This window comes from Puccinia triticina, chromosome 9A (assembly GCF_026914185.1).
Source record: "Puccinia triticina chromosome 9A, complete sequence".
Lineage (NCBI taxonomy): Eukaryota > Fungi > Basidiomycota > Pucciniomycetes > Pucciniales > Pucciniaceae > Puccinia > Puccinia triticina.
Window position 1 is genome coordinate 5,912,305 of NC_070566.1, and position 21,239 is coordinate 5,933,543.

Sequence of the window (21,239 nt, forward strand, 5' to 3'; positions counted from 1 at the left end):
CGGGGCCCGCAGACTCCAGCCTCCGCGGCCCTCCACTGCACCACGCCCTGGCCCACACGCCCCTGCAACACGCCCCTGTATCCCCCGCATTACCGCTAGCACACCCCGCAGGGGCCCACACCCGTCGCACAGACGGCTCCCCGCCCCGCGCCTGGAGCCCGGGCCCGGGCCGGCCCGCCGGCTCCCCGCGGACACGCGTGCACGATCGCAGGGGCAGCCCGGGACCCAGTCGGGCCCAGAACGTGTGGCCGGGCACGCGGCGGCCAGGCGCCCCAGCCCGCCCGTCAAGGCGCCACGGCCGCCACACCAATTGGCCGAACACGCCGGCGCCGGCTCGGAAGGCGGCTGGAGATGGGGCCGGGAGGGCTGCCGTGCCCGCGGATGAGCGACTGGACTGCCCCTGAAGCCCCCCACCTGAGTGGAAACGGCGTGCGAGTGGCGTGCTCATGCGCATCTCTATCCCCCCCACGTCTGGAGCGGCCGCCGACACGGGTGCCGCCTCCGCTGGCCCGCTGCCGATGCCTCGGCGAGCACACGCAACTCCCGATGCCCTGGACCTGGCCGGCCCGACTCCTTTTCCGCAGGGCCCGGCAGCCACAAAGCACCGGACCGGGATCGACGATGTTGCGCCTGAGTGAGCAAGGGTGGCCCACGGCAGACGCTTGCTGAAATGCACGGCTCGGCCAAACTGGTCCCGCTCCGATCAACGTCCAACGAAGTTGGAAAAACACTCCCGACTAGAAGGAGACTACAACACAGACCAGACACAGCCTCGACCCCAGGAACAGGACCCCGGAGAGCCCCTACCAAGCCAACATATGTCGCACGTATCCGGGGGACATTTTTTTGCAAAATGCTCCTGATGTAATTCAGCGGATACGTATCCAAATTGAATTTTTGGCCCAACATGATCCTGATGTGGTCGGTATCTTTTTGGCATTTCCTGGAAACCAAAACTAAATATTTGGGTGTTGGGTTCAATTCCCACCCAAAAAAGTGTTTTTTCTGCCCAATTGTTCCCTTCACATAGTTATTGTTGAAAATCCTCCTTATGTACACCGTATCTAAACCGGGTCTAATTGGCAAAAACCCAATTTCCCCCCGTATCCAAAACCCGGAATTCCAGGAATTTACATATGTTGGCTTGGTCGGGGCTTTCCGGGGTCCTCCAGGAACCCCCTTCCTCTTTTACAGACCTCCACCGCGCTAGCGTGGTTTCACTGGGAGAAAGTTGGATGTGTTTTTCCTTGGTGGTGGGAAGGAATGAAGATTTGAGCAAGGGTTGAATTTGACCTAGACAATTCCCCATTTGGAGGAAATCTCCATAGCTACTGGAACTGCAAGATCAATGGCACGTCACACAGCTGCTCATACTGATTGGGTTAGGATGATGAGCATCCAAGCCGTGTCCACCCGTGCGCATTTTGACATTTTATCACTAATTACTTTGCAAGTGAGAGCTTCCCAAGGAGAGGCTTGCATTCATGGAGACTCATATAAGGGCCTGCTCCTTCATCAAATAATCCATCCCCAGCCATTTTCAACTCGTAACTTTCCTGTCAGGCCCGGCGCCTCCCATCACATCTTTCTTTTCTCTGCTATCTGCTTGCAAAATATCAGTGACTTCAAGCTTTGTACTTCTTTGCATAAAATTCAACTCCGTTAACACAAGTACTTGTCAATCTTCATAACTTCACACTCCTCCCCATATATCCTCCCCTCAACTCAATACCACCACCAGATTTGCTCAACCTTTTGTCAACCCCCTCTCAGTGCTTCAATCCATATAAATATTTCCCAAGCAATTTCACCTTGCTGTCAAGCTCTGATTTCCCAAGAAGTCTCCCCTCCAGTCTACCTCGCCCCCCCTACTTCAGCCGCCTTCACTTTGATCCATCTCACCAGCCCCCAAATCATGTCTAAGACGTACCCTTTTATCGCCGATATTGAAGACGTTGTCCCCGAACCTACCACCTCAGAAATCCCAGCTCTGCACGGCATCAAAGTCCACCCCTCGGCCATGCAAATGGTTTGTTGGTTAGGTGGAGCAAGCCCTTCGTTCCCTCAAAACCCTTACTGTTTTTCAATACCAGGCCATTCACAAGCCGATGCATATGACTTTGTCAAAGCAATGCAAGCTACGGTTAGATGGACGTACCAGCACGGATATGACAACTATAAAGCTATTGCAGCCGCGGCTGCCTCTCCAACTCGCTCAGCTGGCCGACCACCTGAGTTCCACTTCAAGCAATTTTACGCCTGTCCGCGCCAAGGCCTGCATGAGGCACCTCTTAATTCTCGCAAAGGAGCCTCCGGAAGAAAATGTGGCTGCAAGGCCAGGTTCAATATATCCCATCATCTCGCCACCAACACAATGCGAGTTGAGTGGCACTGGAAGCACAGCCACAACATTAACACTCTCAAAGACATGCAGGCCACCCGCATCCCTGAGGCTGTGCACAACTGGGTTGTTGAGCGTGTTGATTCAGGCATTGGGTGGAAAGGAATTCAGAAGCTCCTGACATCCCCGGATATTGATGCTGTAATTTTAACTTCCATTTGTACAACCAAGATGCTGAACAATTTACTGATGCAAATCCATTGTATGTTATCAGTTATGCAAGAGTGTTTATGCTGCTCCAGAGGGGCGTCGCATCATGTATGATCTTGTCCACAACCTCATTCGCACCCGCCTCATTGCTCCGGCAAGACGGGACCTAAATGTCTTCAACTCGCTGGCCCTCTGGAAATCGTACCTCAACGGAGCTGGATGGCACACCTTTGCCCCGGCACTCACCGATTCCGACATGTTTACCTTTGCGATTCAATCCCCGTGGCAACGCGAGATGATGCTTGCACATGGGACCACTATGATTTTTGTTGATGCGACTCACAATACAGTCAAAAGCCACTTCCTTTCTGGTGGTCGGAAGGCAAGTTTGTATACGGTGATGATTTGCAATCCAGTCACCGGCAAAGGCTTGCCCGTATGCTGGGCTTTCACAGGATCGCTTGCAATGTCAGTGTCATTTTCCTACTCCTTGTCGTTGCCATTATGGCCAGAAAACTGATCATCCACCTTCCCCATTCTTCCATTTAGTGAGCCAATAGAGCAGATTCTCACATGGCTAAGGCGGACCTCCGGGCTGGTTCCTCATTCCGTCATGAGTGATTGCGCATTGGCAATCAAGTCGGCAGTCTCCTCAACCTTTAGTGACCTTATGGACGAAGCACCAAGGCACTATTGGTGCATCTTCCACGTCATCAATGCGGTAAAGGCAAAGGCAAGAATCTACTTGGGTGTTCGTGCGGCCGAGGCAGTAACTGACTTCTGAAAGCTGATGTATGCATCAACGTACCCAAAAAGCCGAGCAATGGTGTTCCTGAGTAAATGGCGGGCTATTGACGAATCGTTTGCTGAGTATGTGGACAAACAATGGTACACAAACATCAAGCAATGGTCCATGTTTTACAGAACAGTGCGCAATTGATTTTCCCTCACAATTCAACAACAAAACAAAACTGAATATCATCTATTTCATCCAAAGACCGCTCATCAGAACATGCATACCAACAACTACACGGAAGCATGGCACCTTATACTCAAGTCAAAATTCATTCCGCCACCCAAACGTCGTCGAATCAATGAGCTAACCCAAATCTTTTGTGACGTCATCGAGCCATATTTCAGTCGTGAGTTCTACCAGGTGGATACCGGGTTTCTAAGACAATGCGCCAATTTATACCAGCAAAAGTCGAAGGATCGCGCAGATGGGTATTCCAAAGAACACTTGGCATTGATTGGTGCCGAAATCCACCGGCACCCAGAACATGTGAGTATTTTTTGGCATTGCACGGCACATGGATTGATACAACAGTTCCTAATGTACAAAGCACAGTTTGTTGTCTCTTCTTTTTTGGCCCCGGGCTCCCAGTTTTATCACGTTAACTTCAAGCCGGCAGTCGGACTTTCAAAAGCGCGACTGCTGAATTGTACCTGCGACCATTTCACTCGGGTTGGCAGTGGTTGCTTACACATGTATTACCTGGCCCAAGAGTACCGCATGTTGGTTGTTGAGGAGGCACCTAGTAACCAACACCCCATCGATCCAATCTATGTTGAGAGTGATACGGACGTTGAAGTCGTATCAAATGGGCGACCGAGACCCAAGAGACGAAATTCTCTCGTATTTTCACCTCGAGAGTCGATTGTTTCGAAGCGTGGCTGCTTTGACGCGCCATCCATCCCTGCTTTCAGCACATTGCACCCGAACCTTTGTCCTCCACAGATTGAAATGCCAACGGCCGGTACCAGTAACGGTGCTTACTCCATCAATGTCCTATCACACTCATCCAGCCCCGACGTCAGTCCAGCTATCGCCAAGAAACCTCATTTCAGCGGCAATGTTGGAAAGGCACTTAACTCTTCAATGATGATTCTCAAACGAGCAATTGAAGGGATGAAGACGAAGAAGGCAAGACAGGCAATGGCCAATGTCACACCACCGGCGACAATGAATCACTTTCAACTCATATGCAATACCCTTCTGCGCCTGGTTGAAGAGCGGTCACAGGGTCATCCCCACACGCTGCCGCCGGTTTTTTTGGGGATGGGAGATACTTCGCGCTTGAGTAATGCGGAGCTTCGGGTCATTATCAGTGAGATGCAGGGTGTCGTGCTGGCTGCACTGAAGAAGACACTTGGGTTGCTAAAGGTCGACAAGCACTTGAAGGCGTTTGTGGCAAATTCAAACGAGCTTTCTGTAGCGTCTTTCAAAGAGCAATGCTATGAAGTGGTTGGGTTACTTGAGGAGGCAAAGGTTCTAGCTGCAAGGGTACAGGTGCGATAGATGGTCGTGAGGCGATGGAGATGGATGCGATAAATGGGCACAAGGTGGGGGAGATGGTATGAAGTGGGAACATCTGCAATCGAGGGAGGGGGGAATGAGCAGCCATTATAAGCAGTGGGGTCTATCTAGGAACTCGCAACTTTGTACTTTTGCTGAGGTGATGTCAATCTCATTGCTCGCGTAGATCTTTGTTTCCTGTTTCCTGTGCTGCTCAGTCCCGTCGCTGAATTTGTTTGTTGTTGCCATTGGTACTCTGTAGTTACTGTAGCCATCACGACTTTATTAATTTTATGTAACATTCCTTTTTTTGTGTGGTTTTTTTCACGAGGCATCGAATAAAACTTCTCTAATTCTGTTACGTTGCGGTGATCAGACCAAAAAAAAATGTATCGCGAGGATACGGATGAGCCTTGGGGGAACTCCGGATGAGGTGGTGGAATCCCAGATCCCATGTTGACTCATAGATTGGGATGGGAAGTCTATCACAATGGAGCTCTCGGTGCACAGGAGACACTCAATTTTCCTTAAGTCACACAACACTATGAAGATGCTTGATCTCATAAAGGGACGGAGTTGTTCCTACTCGCACTTCATTGTTACCTTTCATCAATTAGGCCTGGAGCCTCTTCGCTTAATTTGCAATCATTCTTGCAATTCAGAACATTTCATTGCTGAAACTTATTATTTGAACTTCATCGCACCCATCAAAACAGATTTCTTGATATTAACTTATATTTCTCATTTTGCCCTTATCACTTCCGTCAATTTACAATGCAACCAAATAAACAGCCGTTGAAACGACCACGTGTCACCTATCAGCAAAGCAAGATGTCTTTTCCCCTCGTCGAAGATATCTATAGCATTGTACCGTTGCCATTTGTGCAGGAGGTTCCAGTACCAGCCAGCTTAGAAGACCGTCCCAACGCTTTGCGTCTTGTCCGATATCTTGGGGGCCGTCCCCCCCCTCTTCCGTCCAATCCATATACGTTTACAATTCCCGGTCACACTCTCAAACATGCCCAAGACTTTGCCCATGCCATGGAAGGAACTGTGCGTTGGACTACTCAAAAGCAAAAACCCGACAAACACTTGCCTCAATCCAGTTCAGCCGTCAAGGCCGGTCCGGGCAGGCCCACCACGAATTGCTTCAAACTCGAGTTCAAATGTCCCCGCGCTGGACATGCAATAAGGCCAGTAAACTCACGGAAGACGCACGACTCCCAAAAGATTGGCTGCACCGCACGTTTCACAATATCCCATCACATCACCACCAACACACTCCGGGTCTTTTGGCTGTGGGAGCACAACCATGACCCTTTCTCTAAAGAGGAGATGTTAATTTGCCGCGCTCCAAAAGCTGTTGAGAAGTGGCTCAATGATCGAGTGGTCGATGGTTTAGGGTGGGATTCAATTGACCGTCTTTTATATGTGCCTGACTTGTTTGACAATGTGAGTAACTTTTACATTCACTTCTTTTTTAACTATTATTTTGGTAATGATTATTGACATCAGCTTCTATCTCCACTTTCAGCTCAATCCTGATGTCTTCATACCTGAAGCCTCTCGACCCATGTACGATAAAGTAAGAAACTTGCTTCACAAGCGAATCAACATCCTGTCCAAGCGGGACCCAGATGTCTTCAAATCCATATCTTTGTGGAACATTGCGCTCATCAAGCTTGGCTGGCACACATATCTCCCTTCACCGGGCGACCCTTCCTCAGTCAACTATCTGTTCGCTTTCCAATCCCCATGGCAGAGAAAGATGCTTCTCAGTCATGGGCAGAGTATGCTGATGATCGACAGCACACACAACTCTGTCAGCAATTACTGTTTCCATGACGGTCGCAAGATCAGCCTGTATACCCTTTTTATTCGAGACCCAGTCACCGGCAAAGGACTACCGGTCTGCTGGGCCTTCACTGCATCGGCAGCGGCGTAAGTACTTTATTCATACTCTCAATTTGATTTTAACCCGTCTGACTGGCTCTGAATCACAACGGATGTATCTCTTCAGTGAACCTATTGCGATGGTCCTTCGATGGCTACGACTCAGCTCGGGGCTTGTGCCGCAAGCAATCATGAGCGATTGCGCGTTGGCTATTTACAATGCCGTTGCTGATGTGTACTCGGACCTCGGAACCCAAGGTCCAAAGCACTACTGGTGCATATTTCACGTCATCAAGGCCTGCAAAGGAGTGGCAGGTCAATACTTGCAAGATCTGGCTGCAGAGGCAGTCTCAGAATTCCGCAATTTGCTGCATTGTTGCTCACCTCATCTGGAGACGCGCTGGCGAGCATTTTCAGAAAAGTGGAGGGTTGTCAGCCCTGCTTTTGGAAAGTATTTGGAGGACCAGTGGCACTCTCACTACGAAAACTGGGCCATTTTCTACCGGACCGTATGTCGTATTCACCTCCCTATTTCCCTGTGTATCATTTCTGCAGCCCCGCTAATTTGAATGACATCGTTCTTCCATACATTATAAATGTACACAAAACTCATCACATAGACTTTGCATCAAGGGGTGCACACAAACAACTATGTAGAAAGCTGGCACAACATATTGAAATCTAAGTACATTCCAGGACCCGAACGTCGTCGAATCGATGCAGTCATCCAAATTTTCAAGGACGAGGTGCTGCCGAGGTATCAAAGGGAGCATGTTTGTGTTGAGATGGGCTTTTGAAAGCAACAGACCAGCAAATTTCAGCTCCATGCAAAAGTGCTTGGCGAGGGATACACACGGTCATTCTTAGCTTTCATTGGGGTTCAATTTTTTGCCTTTCCTACCTATGTAAGCAACCTACAGGCTTGCTGAACTGCTGGTGGCGCACTGTCGCTGATCACTGACTTACGTGCATCGATGCAGTATCAAATTGGTTCCTTCACCAATCCGACTCTTCGCTCGTACACAGTTGCTTATGAACCAGGAGCAGGTTCAAGGAAAGGGAGACTTACTGGTTGCACCTGCCTCCACTTTGCACGGTCTGGAAGTGGGTGCAAGCACATGTACTTCATTGCCAAGGACCAACAGTTACTAGTTGTCGAACGAGTTACTGCGCTGGTACAAGAGGAGTACCCACGCGACCGGATGGGCATGGAAATACAACCTGCCCTTCCAATAACGCTCGATTCGGATGTCGAGGTGATGCAGGATGGATCTGATGTGGAGGTGTTGAATCCCACAACTTATCGGCAATTGCGCGACCAACCCAACATCTTGTACACTGATGTGGAGGTGTTGAATCCCACAACTTATTGGCAATCGCGCGACCAACCCAACATCTCGTACACAATGGCTCCACATCCGAGCATCCCTGTTCCCATCGCTTACCCACCGGTCTTGCTGGATACTCACAGCGGTACAATTCCCTGCCACAAGGTTGAGAGGATTGTCAAACTTGACAAATACTTGGCATCTTCAGCGCTGGAAAAGGCCGACCTAATAATGTCGACTAAGAAAAACCGTTGCAGCATGCTAGAGAAAGCATCAATCATGGAAATCAATCTTTTCAGAGCTGCGTGCAAGGAGGTACTAAATATGGTTGAGTTGAGGTGTCGAGGAATCCGTACCACCAAATTATCTCCGGCGATGCCAGTTGCAGATGTGGCAGTCTTGGGGCGTGTGGAGATGGATGGACTTCTAGCCCGTTGGCAAGACGAGGGATGCAAGTTTTTGAAGCGGACAATAACACTCTTGAACAATGCCAAGCACCAAAAGCAGTTTGTCGAGGGTTCTTCTGTGGAGTCGATTGAAGTATTCAAGAAGAAATCATTTGCGATAATTGGAATGGTCGAGAACACCTGTAGTGGCATGAAGACAAGGGTACAGATACGTTGAGGAGCTATGGTGACATGAAGTGATGAGCGGCCCTAGTATGAGGAAGGTGCGAAAGAATGAGGAGCATGGCGGAGGGTAACGGGAGCGTGAACACGAGTTGCTTATATTGCAAAGGTGCTTATCACGGTGGATTGAACTTTGTATTTTTCCTTGCATTTGTGTGGGCAGGGCTCATCCTGGCTCATCTCATCTTCATGGCCGTTGCCTGCCGTTGCTGTCTTACGATTATCCAACAATTGTCAATCTCTAGTTGTTAAGCCACTTTTTTCTCCTACTTCATTTGCGTTGCAAAGATTGCCAATTTCTATTTAATTCATTACAATTAAAGAAGTTTTATTCGGGGGTGCTTTTTTCACTGTACTTGTTTTTTTTGGCTTTCTTCGCCAATCTGCAACCAATTTCATTTATGATTAGTTGGGCTACATTCAGGCATGCAGATTTGAGGCTTTCAATCATCTTACTCTTGGATTTGAAAGCGCATGTCATTTGGTATGCTGGGACGATCAACTTGCTTGGCTGATCTCCAGGGCCGACATCCTTGTGCCCGTCAGCCGGGCTGTACCAGACCCTCCAGATGGGGACTAGTGTTACATACATCAGTTGGACAATATTTCTGTTTCGGGATCCGCTTTCAAGCATTGATCTTTGTACTTATCTCATGGAGTGGAAAAGTTGAACGGTGTACAGGCTCCAGGTGGAACAGGAGTTTCATGCATCTGTGATTCTGTATGTTTCCAAATCATATTTTTTGATTTTTTGGCCTCATGTTCTTCTCATCCAAAAAAAATGGTGTTCCCCGGGGAATTCCCGCGGAATGGGGTTCGGGATGTCCCTCATGCCCCGTCCCGAACCCCGGGTCACAGCTCCAGGGGGGTCTATTGTGGGTCCAGGGCTTCCGGCCCAGAACCAACCAGATTGAACACTATCTAGTAGAAGGTACATCTATCAATTTCTTTGGATCGAGGCGTGATGAGTTTGAAAATGCTAACTGATGTGTATCTTGATGTTTAGATAATCCCGGATCTCGTTCAGAACACATCATCATCACTCGTGCTCTTCATCCCGAGAAGACCGACCGGGCTTTTTGAAATGGCTGAACGAACTTGCTCTGCTCAAGGTGAGAGGGACTGCACAACTGCATCAACCGACAAGTAGATCCAGCCTAGAAACTGATCATCCACGGTTGATGCTGACCAGTGCAAAAGAGACACGATCTGATTGTTCTCCAGCAGACCTTCAGAGAGATGTCCGAGCATATTGACGACATACTAGCGCATATCATCGCGCGCCCAATCAAAAATCCCAATGATCCAAACTTCCGCCCGTTCCAACTCTTAATTCCGATGTTCAAGCTCGCCAGAATCCTCCTCAACAAGCTCTCAAAATCGACGATTGCCAGAACCCATCCCTTGGAACAAATGTGCCCCGAGGTCCTTCGGTCCTTCTCCGACGAAATAACCTGTGACTCACTCTATAAATCTATGCTGCCTGATCTTACCAGCTTCGAAGGCCAATTCAATGGGTATGTGGCGGAAGGAATCTCTATCAGATTTCAATCAGCTGCTGGTATCATCAGCCAATATTACTGCAATCAAGAAGGTACTGCCACCACTACTACTCCGGAAGCGATGGCCTCAGCAGACTCTCTTCAAGGCTTTCCTCAATGGCTGGATCTTTGGAGTAAAGTTTACCACAGTTATGTTGACCGTATCAGTGGATTGTACCGAGTTCCCAGGCATGTTTGGGATCCTTGGAGTTAACAATTGCTTTAGGAAAAAGAAAGAGAAATGCTCACCTAGCTCGGTAGAACAGTAATGTCATCCCGCCTTCTCTATGCAATGTGGTGGAGACTGGAAGCAGCAGGGATGAGAATTCCTTCCATTTACCTAATTGGTGACATCTCTTTTGTGAAAAGACTTTATATGCAGACTTCTTGTCCAGCACGGTGATCTGGTCAAGCTTTGTCATTCTTGCCTGGACATATGCAGTTGGGCTGGGATGGATCCACACTGTCCGCAAAGGAGTTTGCACCGGCCGTGTGATCATTTTATGCTTGCCCAGTGGTCACCCTGAAGTTGCCCCAGTGCAGTTACATCCCGGCAGTGATATGTATATCTCCTGTCTAATTTAATTCATTGATGCCAGCAGTTGACAGCAAAGTTTGTGGTCATCTGACAGGATCGGAAGATAGCAATCAGGATGAATAGGCAAGGGAAGGAACTAGCTGAAAAGAAAAACTAGGAGCAAATAGATGCTGAAATATTCATTCAAGTGAAACCACCAGCAGGCTGGTGTGGTAGAATTTCCACTTGGCAATAGCATGGGTGGGAATGCACAAACAGCTGAGCTCAGAGTGCATTCAGTGACATAAGCACAGAGGATGATGTCAGAAAAGCTTACAGAAAGTCACACACAGATCAGATGTTGAGCAGATTGCAGACCATGGGATTTGGATCAGGTGGCAAACCAGAGAAGATGGGGAGGGCTAGACTGCGGCGGACCAAACACAAGGACTGATAGCAGTGGCACATCAGTGGGTGAGCCAGGGCAGCTGAAGCGGGTGGAACTGGGGTGGAGGCGCTGGTGAGAGACTGACTGAGGGGGGCTAGGAAGAGGAAGTGGGAGGTCAAGCGTTGGAGAGGAGCAGAGCCTGGGAAAATGATGTGCCAAAATCTGGTGGAGATGACAGACTAGTGCGGGAAAGTATTAGATTGTGGGATCAGGTGGGAGCGGAGATGCGTGTGGAGGCCCATGGTTTCTCTTCTCTTTTCCTTTTCATCATCATTGTACACACAACTTATGGATGTACTAGAGTATTAGAAGAGTTTTATGTGTCCCTTATATTGATTACTTGTTGGATTGCTATTGCGGACCTGTGCTTGCAGAGTGAAGATCTTCTTCACTTGCGGATTATTACACTATAGATCAGGCTCATTGTGGAGCACTGAAGGCTAGTGGAAAGTAGCAGTGCGGTGCCAAGACATTGATAATCACTCAGCCTGGATATAAATCTGGAAAGTCAGATCTGAGCCAACAGATTTAAAATTTTGCAGGGAAATCTAGGTCCCCAAAGCTCTCCAAAGTGATCCAGAGTTCCAGATTTCAGATTTCCCTGCAAAATTTGAAATTCCAGATTTATTCAAAGTTCATCAGAAGTCCTCCATTTCCCTGTGAAATCTAAAATTCCAGATTTATTCAAATTTGACGGGAAGTGGAGGACTTCCTGTTGATCTGGAAAGTCAGATATGAGCTGCCAGATTAGGGCTAGGCCCCAACCCAAGGCTAGTCGGGTATACCCAACTACATGACCTGGTTGGCTGGAGCACAGGATTCTTTTAGGGTTTTTACCCAAGCAGATATCTTAGGTGTATAACTCGCATGGAGTCTTGGAATAGATCACAGACCAACTTTCCATTACAAAACTTTGATAAAATGAAATAAGAGTAGGAGTGGCTGAGTTGTTATATGTTTGGGGAGTTTTTGAGGCCTTCAGTTTCATCAGAAGGAGTTGGGTCTAAAGTTACAATTGAGAGATACCAGTCCTTCAGGCAGAGGAGGTGCTCAACCAATGTTGGTCTGAGACTGCTGAATTGAGGACCCAGTAATAGTATTGATTTTGATCTGGAGAAAACTCTTTCCAAAGGAGCACTGGTGGCAGGGATGGCAAGGTAGCATCTTGCCATTTCCAAAAGTGATGGATATGTTTTTTGTTTGCTCCACCAATATTATAGAACATTTGTGTTGCCTAACTCTTCTGGTGCGCAGAAGTAATTTTGGATTTCCGGGCTCAAGTCATTTGCTGGTTTTGAGCCAAGAATTTCAGTAAGAATGGATTATTTATTTTTGCTGGGTTTTTTTACCCCACATCTGGCATGACTGTGATCAAGAAGACGGGCCTCAATCCTGAACTTGCCGAGGACCCTAGCTGGGTCAAAATCAGATGCAATCTCTTGTTGAATGAAATCTGATTTGCTTTTGAGGTACACCATTTTGATGCTTGGATTGATTATCATAGCACAGAGGGGAGCTATTTTATCTAATGCAATTTGGAGATACTTCTTGAGTTTTTCAATCATTGGTTTATAAGATGGCAAGAGCTGGCAAGTGCTGTAGTATGATTGTGCAGCCATGATCTGCTTCATCAAAGATATGTATATTGGAAGTGAGATGTTGAGGGTTGGGTATTGTGAGGAGAAAAGGAATTCTGTTAGTTCTTGTTAAGTGGTTTCAAGAACTGAATCATTTGGGAGACTTTCTACCACTTGAACAAAGTGATCAAAAACTAGGTGGCCTTAGGTTGTTGAGAGAACATCTTGTAAACTTCTTTGAGTTAAAGAGCACAGTCAAGCATGAGGTATTTTGAGTTCCAGTGTGTCATAACATCAAGGACAAGTGTTTTACCACTACTTTCTGTTTGTACTTCAGGGGTTTTTGAAGTTGTTTTGGTTTCAACAATATTGGATGAAAGACAGCCTTTATTCTTGTACTTCAAAGGGTCCGCATGTCAAGTATCAACTGAGGTCATTATTGCTAGAAATTGCTGACAATGTTGAGGAGTAGCTTGGACAAATACTTTCAGACCATGAATACACAAAATGATAGTCTTGAGATTGACATTGATTCCATCAACAGTGTCAGGAGTGACACTTGGAAATCCCATTTTACAAGGATTATCCATCTAATCAAGATTTACCTCAGGCTATAATACAAAGGCTTCAAGGCCATCTTTTGCAGCGAGAATCCAAGATTAATGACATGAGCCATACAACCTAATAGATGTTTGGATGTGTTGAAACCCCCACCTAGTAATTATTCAACTCTTGAAGTGAGAGTAGAGTTGTTGCTTGCATTGTCTGCCATAATGCTCACAATTTTATCTGTGATGTCTTAATTATCAAGGAAATCAATAAAGACTTTGGCAAAGTTGACTCCAGTATGGGAACCTATACAGTAATTCAAAGAGTGCAGAATTATTAACTTGTGATTCAAGTTTTAAATTTTTTGATTCCTGTGTTGAATTTTGATTGTGGACTTACCCTGGACCTCAGGCATGGCAACCACAACATCAATCAATTACCATTTTGCCCTAATTGCATGAGCTATGATTTCAAGGAATGCAATCACATTGGGTGAAGTCCACGCATTGAGGGTGAAGCCAATTTGTTTGATATTTTCAAAAAAATTGTGCAAAAAGTGCACCTCCATTGCCATCATCTTCCTGGAAAAAAGCATGTTACCAGCCCTCACCAATGGATTAATTTCAATAGCACCATTAGGTCGCAGAATGATTTGAGCTTGACAAAAAAATAGAGAAAGTTGGCATCCGCAATGAGACAAGCAAGTGCTTTCTTTAACAAGTTTTAAATAAGAGTTTTGTTGGAATTCTTACAGATTTTTGAATGTATTTTAATATATTATCTGGACCATGAATGTTCTATTTTATTCTTGGTGCTCACCTGGTCAAATTTTTGTTTTTTAGTCATTGCTCCAATGTCTTGCAAACCAGCTTCCACCTCGCTGGGGTCAAGTATGTGATGCTTTCAGAATAAATGCTCACACATAGACTTTGTGCTGGAGCTTTTGTCCCGGTCTAGCAAAGTGTTGCAAGACCAGCCATTTTTATTCAGAATTGCTGAGGTTATCCCAGTTAAACTGGGATGCACTCAACCAATTTAAATTTGATTGATCTCAACTGATGAAACACAAATCCAAGGGCCCCCCCCTTAGTTTTATATTTCATTGGTTGAGATCAACCCATCTAAAATTGGTTGAGTGCATCCCAGTTAAACTGGGATGACTTCATCCTAGGCAAATATGCTGGCAGTGAATTGCTGTACATTGGACCTTTTTATTTTTTGGTTCATCAAAAAAAATACTTCCACACCCATGATTTTTGTGAGCCTGTGTCTCCAAAGTGACAATAGGACCCAAAGAAAAAGGTGGGCACTGCTTGTATTTCTTGGGATAAAGAACTACAAACAGAGAGAGGGGAAGAGAGAGAAAGAGAAAGATGTGATCTGGAGGTGGTCTATCTACTCTTTGTAAGAGGATCCTCAAAGTAAACTTGAAAAACCTGGAAAAGTTGTAAGGACAGCTGTGCCAGACCAAAAGGGGCTAAAGCCTCCGCACACACCAAGGAGGCAGTGGGGAGACACAGAATAGTAAAATAATCTGCTCTGATTTTTAGACTAAGTCTAGGTTTAACAGAGGAACCTTTGATCTTGGTGGAGTTGAGTAAAATAGAAGGAAAAGAAGCAGTCAAGAGACAAAGAGTTTCACTCTGATATAATCAAGGTTCAAGAAAAAGGTACACATACTTTCAATATCCTAGGTGTACTGGGAGTGTGGTATCCTCTTTGGTGTGATCCTGGGTTATCTGGCGGTGTGGTTCTGGTGTGCTGAAGTCTGTGGATCCTCCAGCTGCATTGGCAACGGTGGGTTGCTACTTTACTCTATGATAACCGGGGCTGTAGAGTAAAGTAGCAAGCTGCACCTAACATTTTTACAGTTATTGTTAGCGCTAGCGCGCGGATAGCCGCGTCACGGTTATCGTAACTGGTCTTTTTTTGTACCGCCATTACTAGTAAAGTAACGTGTTATCGAGAAAATTAACATGTTATTAAGCAATTAAGGGTCAAATTGGCCCTTATCAAGCAGAGCAACACTTTATTGAGCAGTGAAAGGCCAAATCAGCCCTGAAATGGCCTTTTCTTGCTCAATATATTGATAAATACCTCCTGCTCTGCCCATAGATATTGTAGCGGCCTTGAAAAGAAAAACACCCGGCCAGTGCGATATCAATATTGCACCACATTTCCCCATTGCTACCGGTCCGGTTAATGTAGAGGGACCAAAAATCGCTACGATAACGTTGCAATGTTGATAACCATAAAGTAGTGACCCACCGTTGGCATTGGGGATCCTTACTTTGAAAATTTTCTAAGTTGGATGACATAATCACACATGTACATGTGGTTTGAAGCGCTCAGGCGCGCCTACACGGCGCTGCTGCACATATGCGTCACAAACCACAAACTCTATGAAGGAGCGGAGATATTGAAAAGTTATCAGTGGATATTAGGGTCAGAATTGCACGGGAAATCAGAATCTGAAGTCAAAACAAACTTTGGTCTTAATGTTAAAAAGATATAAACACATTTAGGTATAAAATGGAGATAAAAGGCAGTTTTAGGTCAACTGCGTTGACTCTAAGGCTGACAATTTTCAAGTTGGTTGGGAAGATTGAGGGCCATCAGGAGGAGACTGACTTGACTGAGGGTTATCTTCTGGAGCAGACTGTTTCTTTGACATTGTATCACCAGAATCTTTGTGGGTGTCAGGCACGGTGATGCCAAGAGTAATACTCTTTTAGCTACACCGGTGACTGCGCAGCGGTGCGGTAGTGCGCGGAACCAATGCAAAATAAATTGGATAAGTTATTTATAATATACCAAAAAAAGGGGTTTAACGGAGGGGCCATGAGCGCCTGGGGTGTTTAAGTGCCCTCCAAGGTTCTTACAGGGTCTGCGCACGGTTGCGCAGAGGTTTTTTACGACCTGTGACTTCTGGGTCCCGGTTAAGGGGGTATTTGGACGTCGAAAAGTGCCCAGGATGGATTTTTGGGATAGAAAATCCCGATAGAAGAAAAAAAAACAGCGGACTTACTCGCAAGGAAGTCCGCGCAAAAAAAACAACGATAAAACTCAACGAACCAAAGTCGGAGCACAGGCAGGCGGGCAATCTGGTCTGGAAGACAAAGGCTGGGCTGACTGGCCGAAGATGTGTTTGGTATGAATCTGAGGGGCCTTGACTTTCTCAAAGGCCCCTGGTTATATACTCAAGCTACAACCGGTAGGGTTGTAGCTCTTTTGCCAATACGTTCTTGGCTTCTTGGCTGGGGGAATGAGCATGTTGGACGGGAGTGACAGAGGATTCTACTACTCTCTTCACTCCCGTTCTTTGAAACTGATGGGAAGTCCTCCAGTCCTGCAATAGTGAAATACTAACAAGAAAAACAAAGTTCATAAGAAATATTTGATCAATGAAAAAAGTGAATATAGAGTAGTTTACCTAGGTTGTGAGTGTTGATTGTGATTGACAGACTTATTGAGAATAGTGATGAATGTGAGAAATAGATAACTTAAAGAAATAAAGATCATTGAGTGCATGAAGTAAAAACAAAGATTCAGAAAAAGCCCAAGTACCTATCCCCTCCCCCTGAAGAATTATCCACTAATGATTTTCTGTTCAAAAAATCAACAACCAAAACACCCTAGCTGCCAGATGTGGTTGATTGATATAATTGGCAGTTCAAGCTTGATTGATATTGTCAAAGTTACCTTGGCAAAATGATGATGTTGATTTCAGGTGTTACTATTCTTGAGTTCTTGATTTCTTAGCTGAGTTTGATGGCACTGAGGAAAGCACTGTGAGATATTTCTAGAAATAGTTTTGACTGCACGGTGTGAGAACTCCATTGGGATGGTTTGGCAGTCCTTTGAGGGGGAAATAACAATATGATATTCCAGCCAAGTAATACTACTGTTACAGGTAAGGCTGGCACCCAAAAGGTACCACAGGGGTGGGCCCCCCGGGTGCGGGTGGTTGGGATGAGTCCAACACCCCTCTGGAACACCTGGCCGCTTTTGCAGTACATGATGGGCAGGCTTTCAAGGTCATTTGGACGGGCCTGATCCTTGGGAAGGTCCAATGACCGGGGCCTGGGAGGCCAATTGGACGGGCTGGGGAGGCTGCATGACGGGCTTGGAACGTTAAGTAAGGTCTTTTTGACCTCATTTCTCTGATAGGACAAGCACATCCCCATTATGGGTCATTTGGATGGTGTTAAGGACCAATAAATTGAAGATTTCAGCCCAGAGGCGCAGTAAAAAAAATAATTGTGACCACCTGGGTGGACCCCATTCCACCTGGGTGGTTTTGGATCTTGGGTTTGGGACAAGGCTGACCCCCCGCCCAAACACCCTGGTGCCAGCTTTAGTTACAGGTGGTTTGAAAAACCTGCCCCTCTATTATACTATACAGAATTCTGACAACAAATTTATTCATTTTTGTGGTGTGACTTTATGATGGAGAAAAATTTTATGTAGTAGTCTCTATAAGATAGAGAATGTCAAAACAGACCCAGGTATAATTTACACCGCCGGTACCCGCATGTTTTTTTCCAAAAACAGGCACCCGGCACCGCATCTGGCACTGCCTGGCGGGTACCAGCGGTCTTTTAGGCGGGTACCAGCGGTACCCACCAGCTTTTTTTCATCAAAAAGGTCACCAAGAGGTGTCCTTGATGACCAGAATGGACGCGTCATCAAGAGGTCCTCCCCTTGATGACCGCAACAGGTCGGTCATTGAGTGGAGGACCTCTCAATGACCAGAAAAGCAATGACCGACCTGTTCCAGTCATCAAACAGGTCGGTCATGGTCATTGAGGGTCCTCCCCCAACAACCAGCACGCACTTGTCATTGAGGGGAGTGACAACTCCCCTTGATGATTGCACCAGGGACTGTCCTCAATGACCGGTCTATTTTCAGTCATCAAGGGCAGCTCAGAGCGGGCCAAGGGCTACCCAATTAACCCGGCGGGGGAAAGCGGTACTTGGGGGCAGTACCCGGGTACCACACCGCTTTTTCCAAAAAAACGGTCACCCGGCACCGCCTGGCGGGTGCGCGGTGGTTGCAGGCGGTACCCACCCGCGGGTGCCGGTTACCGCCAAACAGGTACCGGTTGACATTCTCTACTATAAGACCTAGATCAGTTTTATCAAGTATAAGATGCTTATGCAACCTCTATATGGTGAGATGAGCAAAGAATATAATCAAGTGAGAATCTAGAGATGGCCCCAACAAACCCGTTGCGGGTACCTGCTATCCGCTGGCGGGTACCCGCCCAGGGTGGGCGGGTACCCACCAGCGTGTGCATGTTTGGGTGCGGATGTTGGGTGTGAGCCTGAGTCTCTATAGTGACAGCAGGACACAAGAAATGGGGGGACAATAGTTGGATTTCTTGGGATAAAGAAAATACAACTATAAGAGAAAAAGAGAAAGAGAGAGAGAAACTGAGCAGGATCAGGATAAAGAGAAGTACTAGGTTATTCTAGTGGGAATGCACGTCCACTGGCAATGCTACTCTTCAGAAGAGTGCTGCTAATCTGTGCTAAGAAGTGCTACAGCTTCCTCTCAGGAGGGTATCTGGATTAGATAAGTTTAATCCAGCCACAATTTTTTAGCTTCCTTCTGGATAGTCAAGGTTCTTAAAGGGAAACCTGAGGGACAGCCCTGTAACCTAGATTTGAGGCAAAGGCCAAATGATAATAAGGGACAGCCCTGTGATCTAGAGTGAGGCAAAGGCCAGTAGATTTGGAGGGACAGCCCTATGATCAAGAAGAAGACAAACCCAGCAGAAAGAACAGATCAAGCAAGACACAGAGTTGTACCTCTGAGATAAACAAGGTTCAGTAAAAGAGGTTACTTACTGTCAATATCCTAGGCGCCTGTGACAGTAGGTATACTGGGAGTGTTGTAAGCTCTTTGGTGGTGATCCTGGGGTTATCTGGGTGGTGTTTCTGGTGTGCTGAAGTCTGTGGATCCTCCAGCTGCATGGGGGATCCTGACTTCGAAAATTTTCAAAGTTGGATGACATAATCGCACATGTACATGTGGTTGGGAGCGCTCAGGCGCGACTACACGGCGCTGCTGCGCATGTGTGTCACAAACCACAAACTCTATGAAGGAGTAGAGATATTGTAAAGTGATCAGTGAAAACTGGGGTCAAAATTGCATGAGAAATCAGAATCTGAAGTCAAAACAACCTTATGTCTTAAGGTTAAAAAGATATGAGCACATTTAGTTATAAAATGGAGATAAAAGGCAGTTTTAGGTCAACTGTGTTGACTCTAAGGCTGACATTGGGTTTCTGGGAGAAATCCAGCGGGTACCCGGGTACCCGCCCTTATTTGGCCATGGGGCGGCTGCCACTGTCCACAACCCAAAGGAATTCCTTCCAATCAAGGAGGCTACACAACCTCTTTGATTGGAAGGAATGCCTTCCGGTCGAAGAGATTACACACCCTCCTCGGCCGGAAGGAGTCCTTCCAGTTGAAGAAGTTACTCAACCTCCTCGGCCGGAGGGGGTTCCTTCCAATCAAAGAGGCTATACAACCTCTTCAATCGGAAGGAATGCCTTCCGGTCAAAGAGGCTACACACCCTCCTTGGCCAGAAGGATTCCTTCCAGTCAAAGAGGTTACCCAACCTCCTCGGCCGGAAGGGGTTCCTTCCAATCAAAGAGGCTACACAACCTCTTCAATTGGAAGGAATGCCTTCCAGTCGAAGAGGTTACACAACCTCCTTGGCCGAAAGGAGTCCTTCTAGTCAAAGAGGTTACTCAACCTCCTTGGCTGGAAGGGGGTCCTTCCAATCAAAGAGGCTACACAGCCTCTTCAATCGGAAGGAATGCCTTCTGGTTGATTTTGAGGGGCGGGTACCTGCAGGTACCCGCTCTGAACCACTCTGCGGGTTTGGGTGCAGGTGCAGGTGTCCAATTTTTGGCAAAAAGGCTGGCGGGTACCCGGGTTCACAGGGGCCATCTCTATGAGAATCTGTTTTGTTGGGTTTTATGGTTTTAGCAGAGAGAAGTGATAGTAGCGTGTGATATGAGAGTTCTATATTGATATTTGATGACTACTGAGCTGGAGTGCCTTGGTGATGATGGAGAAATGATGACTGATGACCACTGAGCTGGGTTGCCTTGGTGATGTTGACAAAATTATGGGAGGAGGGCCTCTTTATATATTCTTTTCTGAGTTATTTTTGACGGTGAGGGCTGCACTTGAGGCATTTCTGCTGGTGGCAACCCTGCAGATGGCACTGCCTTCTGCAAGGGGTGCATAACTTGAACTTATGTAATTTTACATGACAATGTGCGCTTTGTAAATTATAACGCAAGGGCCACCTAGGTTGGTTGCACTGCCAAGTGGAGGTGTTCTGACTGCATGCATCAATGTAAGGCCCGTGTTAATCTGTTGATTTGTTGAGTGGAGGCCTTGTTGCTGCAGTTACCAACGTGCAGGTTGTGTGAGGTGATTGGTAGCTAATAGTGGAGGCCTGCCTAACTAGTCAATCTGACTATGCTCTTATATATATACATGTTTTTACTATTTTTATGACTTTTTACCTAGATATGGCCTGCACTAAACCTATGATTGTAAATACCTTCTAAGCTAACCAAGCTAGCTGGGTAGTTGAAGTGAGTGACTAGGGTTAAATGTGTATGTAGAGTCTATTTCTGTAATAATATGCTAACATATGCAAGTATTTTAGGTTTTCAGTTGAGTTTTTGGCAGTTTTGTTGCGCACAACAGATCTGGATCACCACAGCGGCTTCCACAGGTGACAGCCAATGAACATTTCATATAACACATTCACATTTTTTGGGTTAAGTCAAAAATTTTGAGGGACTTAACCCAGCCAGCAATTGCATTGGTCCAGGCTAGCCCTGGGTCAACAAATCTCAGGCTTGATTTCAGGTTTATT

At 46.6% G+C, this 21,239-nt stretch overlaps 1 protein-coding gene across 1 annotated transcript; it reads left to right on the forward strand.

Moving 5' to 3' along the window:
- Positions 1 to 3,884: 3,884 nt before the first annotated feature.
- On the forward strand, positions 3,885 to 10,452 carry PtA15_9A571 (uncharacterized protein; the record flags this gene model as incomplete). The annotated part of the gene is made up of 4 exons (XM_053172794.1): positions 3,885 to 4,801; positions 5,564 to 6,134; positions 9,704 to 9,809; positions 9,890 to 10,452. The coding sequence occupies 4 exons, from the start codon at positions 3,885 to 3,887 to the stop codon at positions 10,450 to 10,452; spliced, it is 2,157 nt and encodes a 718-aa protein (XP_053023999.1).
- Positions 10,453 to 21,239: the final 10,787 nt, after the last annotated feature.